Source organism: Saccopteryx bilineata, chromosome 3 (assembly GCF_036850765.1).
Source record: "Saccopteryx bilineata isolate mSacBil1 chromosome 3, mSacBil1_pri_phased_curated, whole genome shotgun sequence".
NCBI classification, from domain to species: Eukaryota; Metazoa; Chordata; class Mammalia; order Chiroptera; family Emballonuridae; genus Saccopteryx; species Saccopteryx bilineata.
This window is the reverse complement of record NC_089492.1, coordinates 117,326,140-117,342,581: the sequence shown is the minus strand read 5'-3', so window position 1 is coordinate 117,342,581 and position 16,442 is coordinate 117,326,140. Positions and strand designations below refer to the sequence as shown.

At 38.4% G+C, this 16,442-nt stretch overlaps 1 protein-coding gene across 3 annotated transcripts in view; it reads right to left on the bottom strand.

Moving 5' to 3' along the window:
• Positions 1–1,295: 1,295 nt before the first annotated feature.
• Positions 1,296–16,442, bottom strand: part of SANBR (SANT and BTB domain regulator of CSR) — a 108,795-nt gene continuing 93,648 nt past the window's right edge. For all 3 annotated transcript variants that reach the window (XM_066267200.1, XM_066267199.1, XM_066267201.1), the window contains 6 exons: positions 11,189–11,280; positions 9,259–9,287; positions 9,108–9,181; positions 7,956–8,044; positions 4,420–4,511; positions 1,296–3,158 (listed from right to left, as the gene is read on the bottom strand). In XM_066267200.1, the coding sequence (XP_066123297.1) occupies positions 3,122–3,158; positions 4,420–4,511; positions 7,956–8,044; positions 9,108–9,181; positions 9,259–9,287; positions 11,189–11,280 (413 nt within the window). In that variant the 3' untranslated portion in view covers positions 1,296–3,121. The remainder of the gene's footprint in view (positions 3,159–4,419; positions 4,512–7,955; positions 8,045–9,107; positions 9,182–9,258; positions 9,288–11,188; positions 11,281–16,442) is intronic.

Genomic DNA, 16,442 nt, shown 5'->3' with positions numbered 1-16,442 from the left:
AGTTACTATAAGATTATGGTGTAACCTTCACTCTCTCCTTCAGTAAACCTCTTTAAAAATAGCGCAAGTCACTACCACATATCAGGAAATGGTTTTCCTACCCCGCTCCTCCTACAAATGCTGTTTATTCTGCCTAAATAAGGCAAAATGTTTAGTAAAAAATGATAACAATCACCAAAGCATTAGGTGCTTCTTTTCTTTCTTGCACTAAACACACACAACTATACAAGTCTTAGCAACTCAAGTTATAGTAAGAAGGATATCAAATTCTTATCTTACAGAATTTAATACTATTTTCTAAATATTTAATAACAATGCAACAACAATAATACTTAACATTTATGGAGGGCTTACTATTAGCCAGAAAGTACTGTGCTAATTGTTTTAGATCTGTAAGTCATTTAATACCTCAACAATCCTATAGATTGGGAATAATATTATCCCTATATCATCTTCCTCAATAGATAAGCTTTAGAGTGAAAGAGTTAACCTATTAGAAATGGACGGACAGGCCCTGGCTGGTTGGCTCAGGGAATAGAGCATCGGCCTAGTGCGATCCCCAGTCAGGGCCCACACGAGAAGTGACCATCTTCTTCTCTTCCCTTCCCTCTCCTTCTTCTCTCTCTCTTCTCCTCTTGAAGCCAGTGGCTCAAATGGTTCAAGTGTTGGCCCCAGGCAGAGGATAGCTTGGTTAATTCAAGCATTGGTCCCAGACTGGGGTTGCTAGGTGGATCCCGGTCAGGCATTTGCAGGAGTCTATCTCCCCTCCTCTCACTTAAGAAAGAAAAAGAGAAAGAGAGAGAGAGAGAGAGAGAGAGAGAGAGAGAGAGAGAAAGGAAAGAAAGAAAGAAAGAAAGAAAGAAAGAAAGAAAGAAAGAAAGAAAGAAAGAAAAATAAATTTGACAAGATATCCCAGTGCCTTTCAACTGAGAGGTATGAGAAGTCAGTGAGATTTATAATAGTTCTTCAATGAATAACTGAAGGATGACTAAAGAATTAATTCCAGGTATTAGAGGTGAAAGATATATTTTTTGTTTTTATATTAAAATAAGCTTTCCAAGATTAGCATGATAGGGCTTCAGCCTCAGCTTCCAAAGCAATGAGCACATCTCAGTATCTGTGAGCATTCTGAGGAAGGAAACAGATGATGTAGCAGTGTGGGGTCAGCACCGTTACCAGATAATCCTTCCTGTAGTATTTTATCCCATAAATATTTTGCTCTATCTTTACCAGGATCTCATTTAAAACAATCTTAAACAAAACTCACCTTTTTCATGAAAACCTGTAATCTAGAGCCCATCTAGACCTTTCTGAGAAGGTGGAATGATTCAGATCAAGAAACTTTTCAAACTACTTATGTCACTAATGTTTATTTCAATGATAGAAGTGTGAATTCAGAATTAATATAAGGTAAAACCTCAAAGTATTTGGCAAAATAAATACTATTAGGAGCTTGAATAAAATGTGTTATGTACGACAGACATTAACAAAATAAAAAGCACATTCTGAAGTGAATCAAATTCTAATCAACTGTGGTTTATAAAACTCAATTCAGTGGTACTCAATTCAGTGCTTCTCCCCTAGGGAGAAGCAATTTGCCTTGTTACTATCAGGTAAGAATCAAAAGATTGTATTTTCTCTTCTGGTTGTAACCATCACAGCACTATATAACATGAATATACCTAAATACTTTAAATCAGATGATAGTATACTAAGCAAGACTCTGGTATTCAGCAGGGTTTACAGATCATGTACTATAAAACATTTTCTCTTAAAAATAAAAAAATTATAATCTATTTCGAAAATATCAGTTGAAAAATATATAAACTGCAACAAAGTTTCCTAACAGAAGTTCAAAAACCTTGGCCAAGCCATACATATAATATCAAATAAAATCTAGCTAAATTTATTAACTAATACACTAAAAATAATGCTTTCTGTATGTGTATACCGATATAATACCTAACATTTCGACAGAGGTGCTGTTCTGTCACACATTATCAAAATCTGTTCTCTAAATAATTTGAAGAAATTTCAGTTATAAGGGAGATCTTCATTTAATTTAGAAACAGTACATCTTAAGTTTTAAGAGACCTATATATAAATAATTTCCAAACACATACTTTTTTATATGCTTATGGTTTGGAACAAATTTTCCCTGAGCACTCTTTCTGCTTGGTTAGACAAATTAAAACATGATCTGTAGAATTTTATTTTGATTTCTCTTGAATACATGCAATTTTTCATCCATCAAATGTATTTGGGAATCTTTCCTTCTAGACAGCCCTATGCCAATAAGTGATTATAACTGTTTTAAAGGGCTACTTGAATGGCTATAGCAATATGGTTGGGATTTAGAACGCTGAGAACTGTACAGTGGGTATCTCATACAACTGAAATGACTCACTACACTAAAACAAACTCAGAATGGCACTAGCTTCACAGAGAAAGAGTTAATAAGAGTAATTCCAGCTCAGATGACCAATAGATCAGCATTAAACATCAAAAGAAAAAAAAAGTTGGATTAACATGCTTTCTATGGAATAACACTGAAAAAATTTAACCCTTCTGCCCAACACAGAGAATACCTCACCACAAAACTTTATTTAATTCAGTCTTGAGATCTGTTCCTCCTTAATATCCATGCCAACTTAAAATTAGCATCACTGGGAAATTTCATCACACAAATTGCTGTTCTCAATACTATCTCACAATTTACAGAAGACACACTACAGTCGGTGAACATGCGTGGAACCACTACCAGGTGTATTCCCCTAATTTTTTAAGGTCTTAAACAATATTAGCTACTTGAGAGTTTAGACCTTTTTTAAATAAATAAATTAATATTAGGAGTCTTAACTAATTTGTAAATAAAATTTTCTAAATAGCCTAGCATCACAATAAAAGAAAATTAGATTTAAGAAGTTTCATGTTTACAATTAGATTTCACAAGACCTAATTTTACACTTCCCCTAGCATTGTGATTTATGTGGTTTGCAAGAATAATTAATAAATAACTTAAAACATTGAGAAGTCATTGTTCAGGAGATCTTTAAGAGATGAGCAATTTCGGATGTGCAGGGGTGTATCTTCTGCCTTTTTAGTTATGTGGCACGGTGCTTTACGCAGGACGCCCTGGACCAAAACGGCTTTTAGACCTAGATTTTTAAACAGAAAAGAAGTTCAGAGGTGCTTTTAAAACAACAGGAAGTTACTGCTGCTTTAGGTTATGCTTGCTTGACAGTATCTGTGTTTAATGAAACTTGATGTGGCTCTATATCCATCATTAAAAACTTGCAGTGAGATATATTTTATAACTCAGATTTTTTTTATTTTGGGATGATGAAACAGTTTATACATTATATATATATATATATATATTATGGATCTGGAGCAGTGCCCCCAAATCAAACACATTAATGTTTCTTCCCAGTGAAATGAATAAACATTTACATTAAGTGGGATAAATAAAAACTACAAGTAGCATCATAGTAGCTCAGTTTAGGTTTGAGCTGACAGATATATGGAAAATATCTCATGGTTTTCTGAGCATTCTGAATTTCTGCTTTGCAGATAAGACTTTTAGATCTATAGTATTAATGATCAAATCTCAGTAATTGTTAATCTTAATTTTTTTTTTGATGTAAAATAACATAAGACCCACAAGTTAGATTTTTAAAAGAAAAATAAAACAAGGAATGAGAAAGACTTCAATGATTTATATAAAGTAATAATATATAACCTACAAACAGTATAAAAATTCTGCTAATTCACAGAAGCACTATAGCTTACATTTTTATCAGCAGTTGGATAAGAACAGAGCTGAATCAAGAAACAGAAACCTCGCTCTGGCCAGTTGGCTCAGCGGTAGAGTGTCGGCCTGGCGTGTGAAAGTCCTGGGTTTGATTCCTGGCCAGGGCACACAGAAGTGCCCATCTGCTTCTCCACCTTTCCCCCTCTCCTTTCTCTCTCTCCCCCTCCCGCAGCCAAGGTTCCATTGGAGCAAAGTTGGCCCGGGCGCTGAGGATGGCTCCACGGCCTCTGCCTCAGGTGCTAGACTGGCTCTGGTTGCAGCGGAGCAATGCCCCAGATGGGCAGAGCATCGCCCCCGGGAGAGCATGCCAGGTAGACCCCAGTCGGGCTCATGTGGGAGTCTATCTGCCTCACCATCCCCCTTCTCACTTCAAAATAAATAAATAAAAAGAAACAGAAACCTTAAAAAAACTATACTTTGATTAAATTTTGTGCTTATGATGTTTTAGAGTCATAACTTTTAAGTTAAATCTGGTCCTTACTAATGTCATGATCTAATCCTTGAAACAAAACTCAAATTATGTACTTCTAGTGTCATATAATTTTCCCTAGAAAAAAAAATCACCTCAAAGCCAATGGCACTCTGAATTCATTATGCTGACTTACCTTGTGTTTTTCTCTGAGCTTCCCTGCCGTGCACTGACTGGCACTGAGGCCTTGATTTGTGCTTCAAGCCTGGAATAAATACCTCCTGCAAACTGCAGAGTAAAGGAGCAAAATTCAATCATTATCTTTACAGAAGCAACAGAAGTTGTGCTTTATTAAAATGGCATTACTGTTTAACTTATAAGTAATTTTATTAGCCCTGGCCGGTTTGCTCAGTGGATAGAGCATTGGACTGGCATGTGGATGTCCTAGGTTCAACTCCCAGTCAGGGCACCCAGGAGAAGCACCCATCTGCTACTCCACCCCTCCCATTCTCGCTTCTCTCTCTTCCCCCCCCTCTCTTTTTTCCTCCCCTCCTGCAGCCATGGCTCAATTACAGTGAGTTGGCCCTGGGCGCTGACGATGGCTCCATGGCCTCTGCCTCAGGTGCTAAAAAATGGCTCCAGTTGCAATGGAGCAAGGGCCCCAAATGGCAGAGCATCGCCCCCTAGTGGGATTTCCAGGTGAATCCAGTTGGGGCACATGCAGGAGTCTCTCTCTGCCTCTCCTCCTCTCACTGAATTAAATTAAAAAAAAAAGAAAGAGAAACTTTGATTTTTGAAAATTCAAGCTCTTTAATTTTAACTTACATAGTTTAAATTCACCCTTTTTAGTAAATCTTTTTGAATTTTGCAGATGCACAAAGTGACGTACCCGTTGTTACAATGGATACAGGGTAGAGTCCCTTCACCCCAAGAGAATCCCTTTGTGGCTCTTTTAAGTCTACTGATTTGACACTACCAATTCTTGGGAACCACTGATCTGCTTTATGATCCTACATTTTTGTATTTTTCCAGAACTAGATAAACAGAATCATACAGTCTGTAGACTTTCGCATCTGGCTGCTTTCACTTACCATAACGTATAAGAGATTCATTTACGTTGTGTATCGGTAACTTGTTATAGAAAACTGCCAAATTGTTTCCTAAAGTGCTCATTCCTGTTTCATTCCTACTTGGTAGGTATGAGTTCTGGCTGCTCCACATCCTTGTCAACATGTTAAAAAAATTTTTTTAGACAGTCTAGTTGGTATATAATGATATATCACTGAGGTTTCAAATTACATTTCCCTAATGACTAATGATGTTGCATCTTTTAATGTGCTTATCTGCTACCTATATTCTTCTTTTAAGAGGTATGTGGTTAGTCTTCTGCCCATTTTAAAAATTAAGTTGTTCATATTATTGAGTTTGGAGAATTCTTCATATACTCTGGATACAAATTTTTTTACCATATCAAAGTGGTTAACTCTTTTGCAGACTTGGCTCCAGTCTGTGGATTGGCAGCTAAAAAACACTGCTTTACCATTTCAGTGTTTTATACATATTTTTTCATAGCTTATGACTTGTCTTTTCATTTTCTTAATATTGTCTTTCAAAAAGAACTTTTAAATTTTGATGAAGTACAATTTGTCAATTTATTTTCTTTTATGGATCACTTTTCAGTGTTGTAGCTAAGATATATTTGCCTAACTCAGGTCACAAAAATATTTTCCCATGTTTTCTTTTAGAAGTTTTATAGAGAAGTAAATTTTTAAATAAGAAAATAGGAGCACTATTTATTATAATTAACCCTTTGAGTAGTGAGTTTTTTTCATGCGCACTGACCCCTGGGAGTGAGTTTTCAAAAAGTAAAATTAGCCCTGGCTGGTTGGCTCAGTGGTAGAGCATTGGCCTGGTGTGCAGGAGTCCTGGGTTCGATTCCCGGCCAGGGTACACAGGAGAAGTGCCCATCTGCTTCTCCACCCTCCCCCTCTCCTTCCTCTCTGTCTCTCTCTTCCCCTCCCGCAGCCAAGGCTCCATTGGAGCAAAGTTGGCCCAGGCTCTGAGGATGGCTCAATGGCCTCTGCCTCAGGCACTAGGATGACTCTGGTTGCAACAGAGCAACGCCCCAGATGGGCAGAGCATCGCCCCCTGGTGGGCATGCCGAGTGGATCCCGGTCGGGTGCATGCGGGAGTCTGTCTGACTGCCTCCGTTTCCAACTTCAGAAAAATACAAAAAATAAATAAATAAAATTAGTTTCAGTTTTATTAACTTAAAATCATGTTTGTTTGATAACCAATTTATGGAAACAAGAAGAACACATATTTGCCTTTTTTTAATGTTGCCTTACACATTTTAAAAATAAATCGATCGTACTCAGGAGGCACGAGGATGTACATGAACGTTCATACTACTCAATGGGTTAAATCATACCAATACTATGATAATACATAATGTTATGGCTAATTCTAGTAAGAACACAGGCATTTCTAGTCATGATTTTCAGCAAGATATCTTATTTTATTTATTTATTATAAAAAGATTTTATTTATTCACTTTAGAGAGGGGGGAAACATAGAGAGCTAGAGAAGGCAGGGCAAGAAGCATCAACTCCCATATGTGCCGTGACCAGGCCAGCCCAGGGTTTTGAACCAGTGACCTCAACATTCCAGGTCAACACTTTATCCACTGCGCCACCACAGGTCAGGGCAATAAAATCTTATTTTAGAGGTAACATCTAAGCACTGCATGCAGGGTCAATCAAAACCAGCAACTTGGCCCTGGCCGGTTGGCTCAGTGGTAGAGCGTCGGCCTGGAGTGCGGGGGACCCAGGTTTGATTCCTGGCCAGGGCACACAGGAGAAGCGCCCATTTGCTTCTCCACCCCCCTTCCTCTCTGTCTCTCTCTTCCCCTCCCACAGCCAAGGCTCCATTGGAGCAAAGATGGCCCGGGCGCTGGGGATGGCTCCTTGGCCTCTGCCCCAGGCGCTAGAGTGGCTCTGGTCATGGCAGAGCGATGCCCCGGAGGGGCAGAACATTGCCCCCTGGTGGGCAGAGCTTCACCCCTGGTGGGCGTGCCGGGTGGATCCCGGTCGGGCGCATGCGGGAGTCTGTCTGACTCTCCCCATTTTCAGCTTCAGAAAAACAACAACAACAACAACAACAAAAAAAAAACCCAGCAACTTCCAGAAAGTCCCCCTTTGGATAGTCAGCATCTGGTCACAAGTGCAGTTAACCAACTCTTGGTGTGACATTACACTTTCAGTAACAATGTACTTTATTATGTGTGTTATAGAGGACCTATGAACCATGAATAATAAGAAGGAGCAGAAAACTTTTACGTAAATGAATTGACTAACGGGTACAGAATATAAAAAAACTTCTTCTTTTAAAATTCTTTTTAAAGTATCTCTATATTCTTTTTGTTTGTTTTTGTTTTATTTATTCATTTTAGAGAGGAGAGGGGGGAGAGAGAGAGAGAGAGAGAGAGAGAGAGAGAGAGAGAAGAGACAGAGAGAGAGAGAGTAGGGGGGAAGGAGCAGGAAGCATCAACTCCCATATGTGCCTTGACCAGGCAAGCCTAGGGTTTCGAACCGGTGATCTCAGCATTTCCAGGTCGATGCTTTATCCACTGCGCCACCACAGGTCAGGCTCTCTATATTCTTCACAATGAAAAAAGAGTAGGAGGGCATATCTAAGCAAGCACAATACACAAGTACTGTACACAATTCTTACTTCTTTTGATTCCTTTGACTTGACTCGGTCCAGATCACCCAATCTCATCTTTATGAGGTGCCCCGTAATTTCAGACATCCGCCGCTGATCTGAGGGTAAAAAATAACAAACCTTACTTTTATGAAGATAATTTATAACTTTCACTTCTCCAAAAAAGATTTCAATCATCAAGTTTTTATGAAAATATTTTACAAACTACATAGACTTACTTATCTTTGAAGAATTTTAGGCTACAAGTGGCAAAATGGCTCATACATGGACAATTGTGATGGTTTTCTTTTCTGTGATTACATTTATTGAAGCTGGGGACAGTGGAACAAGGACAGGCTCAGGACAGACCACAGGGCAGGACAGAGCCGCGGCGGGGCTGCTTTGACTCTCCAGAACCTAGGCGGGGCTGCTCCAGCTCACTGAGTTATTTCTCTCCTTGTTGCAAGTCTCGTGGGTACCCTTACAGTATAAGACAGGGTCGCCAAACTTTTTACACAGGGGGCCAGTTCACTGTACCTCAGACTGTTGGAGGGCCGAACTATAATAAAAACTATGAACAAATCCCTATGCACACTGCACATATCTTATTTTAAAGTAAAAAAACAAAACGGGAACAAATACAATATTTAAAATAACAAGTAAATTTAAATCAACAAACTGACCAGTATTTCAATGGGAACTATGCTCCTCTCACTGACCACCAATGAAAGAGGTGCCCCTTCTGGAAGTGCGGCGGGGGCTGGATAAATGGCCTCAGGCGGCCGCATGCGGCCCGCAGGCCATAGTTTGGGGACCCCTGGTCTAAGAGATGCTCTCTTGAAGGGAAGAAAGGCATGGGTGTATTCCTCAGAGGGAGAGTATGCCTTATGATGCTTTTAACATTACTGTAAAGTACCCTAGAACATATTTTGCCACCTTCAGAGTGAAGATACTGAGCAAAAGTCAGTCTGAGAGCCCTCGACATCATACATACATAAAATACAGTAATACACTATCTACTGTGATTGGTAATGAAACTCTGGTTGATGTCTAGGAAATGTGTTAATTCAGGGCCTCATTCCAGTTGAAATCTTTAAAGCTATTCATCATACTTCATAATACAAGATTCCCATCACTGTCATTTATGCCAAACTTGTACATTACCCAAATAATAAAACTTACCATCTTCTCTTTGTGCGTCCTGGTTGAATCTCAAGGATCTTGTGGCATCCCACTTATTCTTCTGCATACTCACACTAGGGAAAAATTAAACAAAAATCAGCATTGATGCTTGAAGAGTCAACATCCTATTGGATTCAGGAGCAATACTCACATGAAAGGAGACACATCTCTAGAAGTTGACTAAAAAAGAGTAGACAACATTAAGGTCCAATTAGAATATATTTACTGATTAGTGAGTGCTATAGTTAATAATTAAAGGAGCTTACATTTATTGAGTGCAAAATGCTGTACCAAGAGTATTACCAGTATCATTTCATTTAAACTTGACAAAAACCGTGTGAAACAGGTGTTATTATTATCACTATAATAAAACAGGTTTATAGAGATTAAAAAAACTTATCCAAAGAGAAACAAACCTAGAATTTGAACCCACATTTGTCTGACCCAGAAGACCCCACTTTTACAATCTTTTATAATTCAGGAAATACAACCCGGTCAATGTCATTGTGTGGAACTGTCTCACTCAACCCCAGCTTTCACTCAGTTCTGGAACCCACGGTTTCTCTTTTACCCAACCGTGGTTATTACTGTCCTATTCCTACCTGGCTTCTTACCTCTTCCTTTGGTGACATGGGGGAATAAGAATTACTTTAAAAGACCATTAAATTAAAAAAAAAAAGACCATTAAGTACAGGGTGGGGTGAAAGTTACAGTTGTTCGTGTGGAAAATAATATAACAAGTAAAAAGAATAAGCTGGCTCAGGCTGGTTGGCTCAGTGTTATAGAGTGTCGGCCCAGCATGTGGCTATCTTGGTTCTATTCCCAGTCAGGGCACACAGGAGAAGCACCCATCTGCTTCTCCACCCCTCCCCCTCTCACTTCTCTCTCTCTCTTCTCCTTCCTTCCTGCAGCCATGGCTTGATTGGAACGAGTTGGCCCCAGGCCCTGAGGATGGCTCCATGGTCTCCACCTCAGCCGCTTAAAAAAGTGGCACTGGTTGCAATGGAGCAAGAGCCCCTGATGGGAAGAGCATCGCTCCCTAGTGGGCTTGCCTGGTGTAGCCTGGTCAGGACACATGCGGGGATCTGTCTCTGCCTCCCCTCCTCTCACTAAATTAAAAAAAAGAAAATTAAGTCTATTTCTCTTTTAATTTATCTTATTTTAAAGTCTATTCACTTTTTTCTTTTTTGACAGAGACAGAGAGAGAGAGTCAGAGAGAGGGACAGATGGGGACAGACAGACAGGAAGGGAAAAAGATGAGAAACATCAACTCTTCGTTGCAGCTCCTTAGTTGTTCAGGGATTGTTTTCTCATATGTGCCTTGACCAGGAGGCTACAGCATAGTGAGTGACCCCTTGCTCAGGCCAGCAACCTTGGGCTTTAAGCCAGCAACCTTTGGGCTCAAGCCAGCGACCATGGGGTCATGTCTGTGATCCCACGCTCAAGTAAGTGACCCCTCGCTCAAGCTGGTGAGCCCCTGATCAAGCCGAATGAGTCTGCACTCAAGCCAGCAACCTCGGGGTTTCGAACCTGGGTCCTCCACGTCCCCGTCCGACGCTCTATCCACTGCTCCCCTGCCTGGTCTGGTTACGTATTTTATTTTATTTTTTTAACGTATTTTATTTTTTGAATAAGTAATACTGCTTCAAAATTCAAAAGGTACAAAGAGAAGATGTAGTAAAAAGCCTCTGCCCCCCAGACATTCCTTAGAGAGAACCAATCTTATCAATTTCTTACATAGCTTTCCAGAGATATTTTATATATATATAAATTCATATACATATACTGTCTCACCTATACTACAGAAATGATAGCATACTCTACATACTGTTCTCCACTTTCCTTTTATACCTTAGAGATCTTTATACCTTAGAGATCTTTAATCTCAGTCTTTATAAAACATCATTCACTTTGCATTATATTTTAAATTTCTCCTGGTTATTATACTTGCTCATTTATTTTTCAATATAAATTTTAGAAGAGTAACATACACTGCTCACCAAAATTAGGACATATTTTATAGCATCATATTCATTTTGAAATAGCCCTAATTTTTGTGAGCAGTATATAATTTAGAGTACCTTTTCCAATGCCTTTTCTTTCTTCTGACCACAGGGTGAAGACATCTGCTTTTTCGGCTGTTTAGTGAACTTCTTTGGTTTCTCCTTTTTCCCTAATAACAGAAAATCAATGTCCTAAAAATAAGTTCTATATATTTCTCCAATGCACTTATTACTTCCAAACACTAAAATCCTTAAAAACCATGGTTTTTTAAAACTAACAAATTATCTCTGGGTAAAAAATAAATATACAGAGAAATCAAACTGAAAGTACTTAACAGGGGTTCATTTTAATTATTTTCCTTCTTTTTACTTGGTGAAAACTTTCAGGGGAAAAGATGAGGGCAATGAATTCAAAGTCCCAATGCAATTAAATACAGAAAAATGTTAGGGAAAACTATATATATTTATTTCTCTAAATCTAATTTGACAGTGAAGTCATCTTTTAATTCTAATAATTTTCTATAAAAAATAACTATAACCCTGAAAAATACAATTTGAGAATGGGAGTTAAAAGAAGAACTCACAAAAAAGTCTTTAAAATGTTTTTTGCTCAAGTGACCATCTGCTTCTCTACTCTTCCCTCTCTCCCTTCTCTCTCTCTCTTTCCCTCTTGTAGCCAGTGGTTTGATTGGTTCAAGCATTGGCCCTGGGCACCGAGGATGGCTCCATGGAGCCTCCACCTCAGGCACTAAAAATAGCTTGGTTGCAAGTATGGCCCCAGATGGGCAGAGCCTCAGCCACAGATGAGGGTTGCCAGGTGGATTCTGGTCAGGGGAGTCTATCTCCCCTCCTATCACAGAAAGAAGGAAGGGAGAGAGGAAGGGAGGGAGCGATGGAGGGAGGAGGGAGGGAAGGAGGAAGGAAAGAAAGAGAAAGAAAAAAAAGAAAGTAAAAGAAACCACCATTTGTGGCCCTGGCCAGGTAGCTCAGTTGATCAGAACATCATCCCCGTATGCCAAGGTTGCAGGTTCAATCCCCAGTGAGGGCACATATAAGCATCAACCGATGAATGCATAAATAAGTGGAACAACAAATGATGTTTCTCTTTGTTCCCATTCTACCCTTTTCTCTAAAATCAAAATAAATAAAAAATTTAAAAAAAGAAACCACTATGAACAACTTTATGCCAATAAATTTGAAAACTTAGATAAATGAACAAAATTCCTTAAAAGACAGATATTATCAAAATATATTAAAGAATAAAAAATTTAAATAGCACTATATTGATTAAAAACACTAAATCTATAATTAAAAACCTTCCTATAAAACAATTATAGAGTCACTGTAATTTTTATCATACATTTATGGGATAAATAACACAAATACTACACAAATTCAGAAAAGAGAAGTAAACACTCACCAGCCCATTTTATGAGGTCAGTATTACCCTGATATCAAACTTGAAGGTATCACACACAAAAAAACTAGAGACAAATATCCCTCATAAACACAAACAAAAAAATTCATTAATAAAACATGAGCAAGCAAATACAGTAATATATAAAAGTAATAATACCTCATGACTGAGTGGAGTTTAACCCAGAAGATTGGTGTAATATTAAAAAAAAATCAATGTAATAGATAATATTGATATAATAAAAAAGAAAACTTACAGCTCAATAATAGATGCGTTTGACAAAATTCAATACCCATTTACTATAACTCCGCAAACTAGAAATAAAGAACTTACTCAACCTGAGAAAGGGCATTTAAGAAAAACTAATTAAATATTATATACTTAATAAATATTTAATGCTCTCTCCCTAAGACAGGGAACAAGGCAAGGATGTCTGTTCTCACCACTTCTATTCAACATCAGGTCCTAACTAGTGCAAAAAGGCAAGACAAAGGCATATTGAAAAGGAACCCAACAAAGAAAAATTAAATGAATTTATTAGCAAGGTCATAGGACACAATGTCAATATACAAAGACTGACTGTATTTCAATATTATGAACAATTAGAGAAAACTTAAAAACCTACTTCCATTTAGAATAGCATAAAAATACTTAATATTGAAGACATTAAAGAAGACAAATTAATGGAGAGCTATTCCATGCTCAAGGATTGAAGACTTGTCACCGTAAAAATAAAAGCAATTCTCCACAAATTCATGACATATGGGTTTAACACAGCTCAATAAAGATCCCAGAAGTATTTATCTTATCTATCTATCTATCTATCTATCTATCTATCTATCTATCTATCTATCTATCTATCTATCTATCTAAAGTGAGAGGAGAGGCAATAGAGACAGACTCCTGCATGCGCCTGGAGTAGGATCCATCTGGCAACTCCTGTCTGGGGCTGATGTGCCAATCAACCAAGCTATCCTTAGTGCCCAGGGCAGATGATCGAAACAACCAAGCTATTGGCTGCGAGAGGAAAAGACAGAGAGAGGAGGGACAGGGGGAGGGGAAGAGAAGCAGATGGTTGCTTCTCATGTGTGCCCTGACCAGGGATCGAACCCGGACGTCTGCACACCAATGCTCTATCCACTGAGTCAACCGGCTAGGGCCTCCCAGGAGTTCTTTTTGTAGAAATAGTCACACTCATTCTGAAATGCATAAGAAATGCAAAGCACCTAGAAATACCAAAGGAATCTAAAACAAAAGAACAATTTTGGAGTATTCATATGACCAGATTTCAACTTATTAAAAACTACAAACATTAAGACAGTGTGGTGTTGATATACTGATGTACAGAGAGACATAAGATTCAGTAGACAAGAAAATGGACGAGAACAAAGAGTTCAGACATAGACCCATATGTAATGGTTGACTTTTTTTTTTTTTTTAACAAAGCTGTCAGAGTAGCCCAATAGGGAAGGAAAGAACAGTCTTTTCAACAAATGGTTCTAAGAACTGGCTATGCTTATGGAGAGAAAAAAGAAAAAGAAAGCTTGACTTTTACCTCATATCATACATAAAAATTAACCTGGAAGGGACCATAGACTTAAATATAAAAGCTAAAATCATTCAACTTATAAAAGAAAACAAAGCAGAAAATCTTTATGACCTTGGGGTGGGCAAAGATTTCTTGGCTGTTAAAACATGAAACAAAATATGAAAACTAAAAAATTAAACCTCAAAATATTAAAAATGTTTGCTCTTCAGATGACAACATTAATAAAATTAAAAGGCAAATCACAGACTAGAGGAAAATACCTGAAAAACATACGGAATGATATCCAAAAATATATAAAGAACTCTTATAATCATAAGGCAAACAATCCAATTAAAAAACAGGCAAAAGATTTAAACAGACACTTCAAAAAAGATAAACAAATGGCCAATAAGCACATGAAAAGATGCAGAGAACTATCCAACCAGTAGAATGGCTAAAATTAAAATAATAATAATAATACCAAGTATTAATATAAAGGTATAGCAACTGGAGTTTTTATATATTGCTAGTGGGATGCAAAATGGTATAGTTACTTTGCAAAACAGATTGGCAGTATTTTATAAAGTTAAACATACATTTACCAGATGACCCAGCAGTTTTATTTCTAGGTATCTATTTACCCAGGAAAAATTAAAACATATGTCCACATGGACTTGTGTGCAAATGTTCACAGAAACATCACTCATAAGAGCCAAGAGCTGGAAACAACCCAAATGCCCATGAAATGGTGAATGCATTAACGAATTATAATACATTCACACAACAGAAGACTACTTTGCAATAAAAAGGAACAAACTACTGATACACATAATGTGGACAAGTCTCAAAAACATCATAAGTAAAAGAAGCCAGACACAAAAGAGTAGTCGTGATTCCATTTACATAAGATGTTAGAAAAGGTAAGTCATTGTGACAAAAAGTTTAGTGGCTGCCTGGGGTTGGGAATGGGAAAGAAAATGAGTGTCAAGGGCAAGAGGGTAATTTTTTGGAATGATGCTCTAGGTCTTGATTTTTGTGGCAGTTGCACAACTGTATGCCAAAATTTATCAATGTGTACACTCAAAAAAGGGTGAATTTTATTAGATATAAAGTATACCTCAATCAACTGTGAAAAAAAACATACAATATAGCAGCATCTTCTCCTTCACTAATTAGTATTGAAAAATAACTGATAAGGGACTACATTTAAAGAAAAATTCTATAAAAGTAGGAAATAACATGAAGGGAGGCTTGCACGTTCTTTCACTGTCCTAGTGGAGGACTGTTAAGCAGGCCCACATAAGGATTATTCAATTCTTTAAGGGAATATCCTTGTGTTTGACTTTCCTATCTACTATTGACAGAAGGCCCAGATTCTATGAAGTTTCATGTTAACTTACAGATCTTTGTGTCTAATAGATATGCAAATTATTTCTATCTAGTAGAAATGATAACCCCAAAGTTTATGGGTTTATTGCCTTGTAGGAAAACCTGAATGTTCAAATGCTCTTTGAACAACTTTTCTCTATTTCTTTCACCAGTGAGTTGAAAACTTTTGACACGAGTTTATTCTCTAGTTGTATAAAACCTATTTTTTTTTTTTTTTGTGACAGAGAGTCAGAGAGAGGGACAGACAGACAGGAAGGAGAGAGATGAGAAACATCAATTCTTCATTGCAGCATCTTAGTTGTTCATTGATTGCTTTCTCATATAAGCCTTGACCGGGGGGCTACAGCAGACCGAGTAACTCCTTGCTCAAACCAGTGACCTTGGGCTCAAGCTGGCGACCTCGGGGTCTCGAACCTGCGTCTTCCGCATCCAAGACGTTTTATCCACTATGCCACCACCTGGTCAGGCACTAAAATTATATTTTTAATTTCTTTTTTCTTCTGTATTTTTCTGAAGCTGGAAACGGGGAGAGACAGTCAGACAGACTCCCGCATGCACCTGACCGGGATTCACCCGGCACGCCCACCAGGAGGCGACGTTCTGCCCACCAGGGAGAGATGCTCTGCCCCTCCGAGGCGTCGCTCTGTTGCGACCAGAGCCACTCTAGTGCCTGGGGCAGAGGCCCAGGAGCCATCCCCAGCGCCCAGGCCATCTTTGCTCCAGTGGAGCCTCAGCTGCGGGAGGGAAAGAGAGAGACAGAGAGGAAGGAGAGGGGGAGGGGTGGAGAAACAGATGGGCGCCTCTCCTGTGTGCCCTGGCTGGGAATCGAACCCGGGACTTCTGCATGCCAGGCCGACACTCTACCACTGAGCCAACCAGCCAGGGCCTCATATTTTTAATTTTTTTAAAGTCACATTCTGATGACTATTATTTAATGGTTCACTGTCACTTCAAATCATCTCACACTGATGTGAGTCATACATTTTGAGAAACCCTGA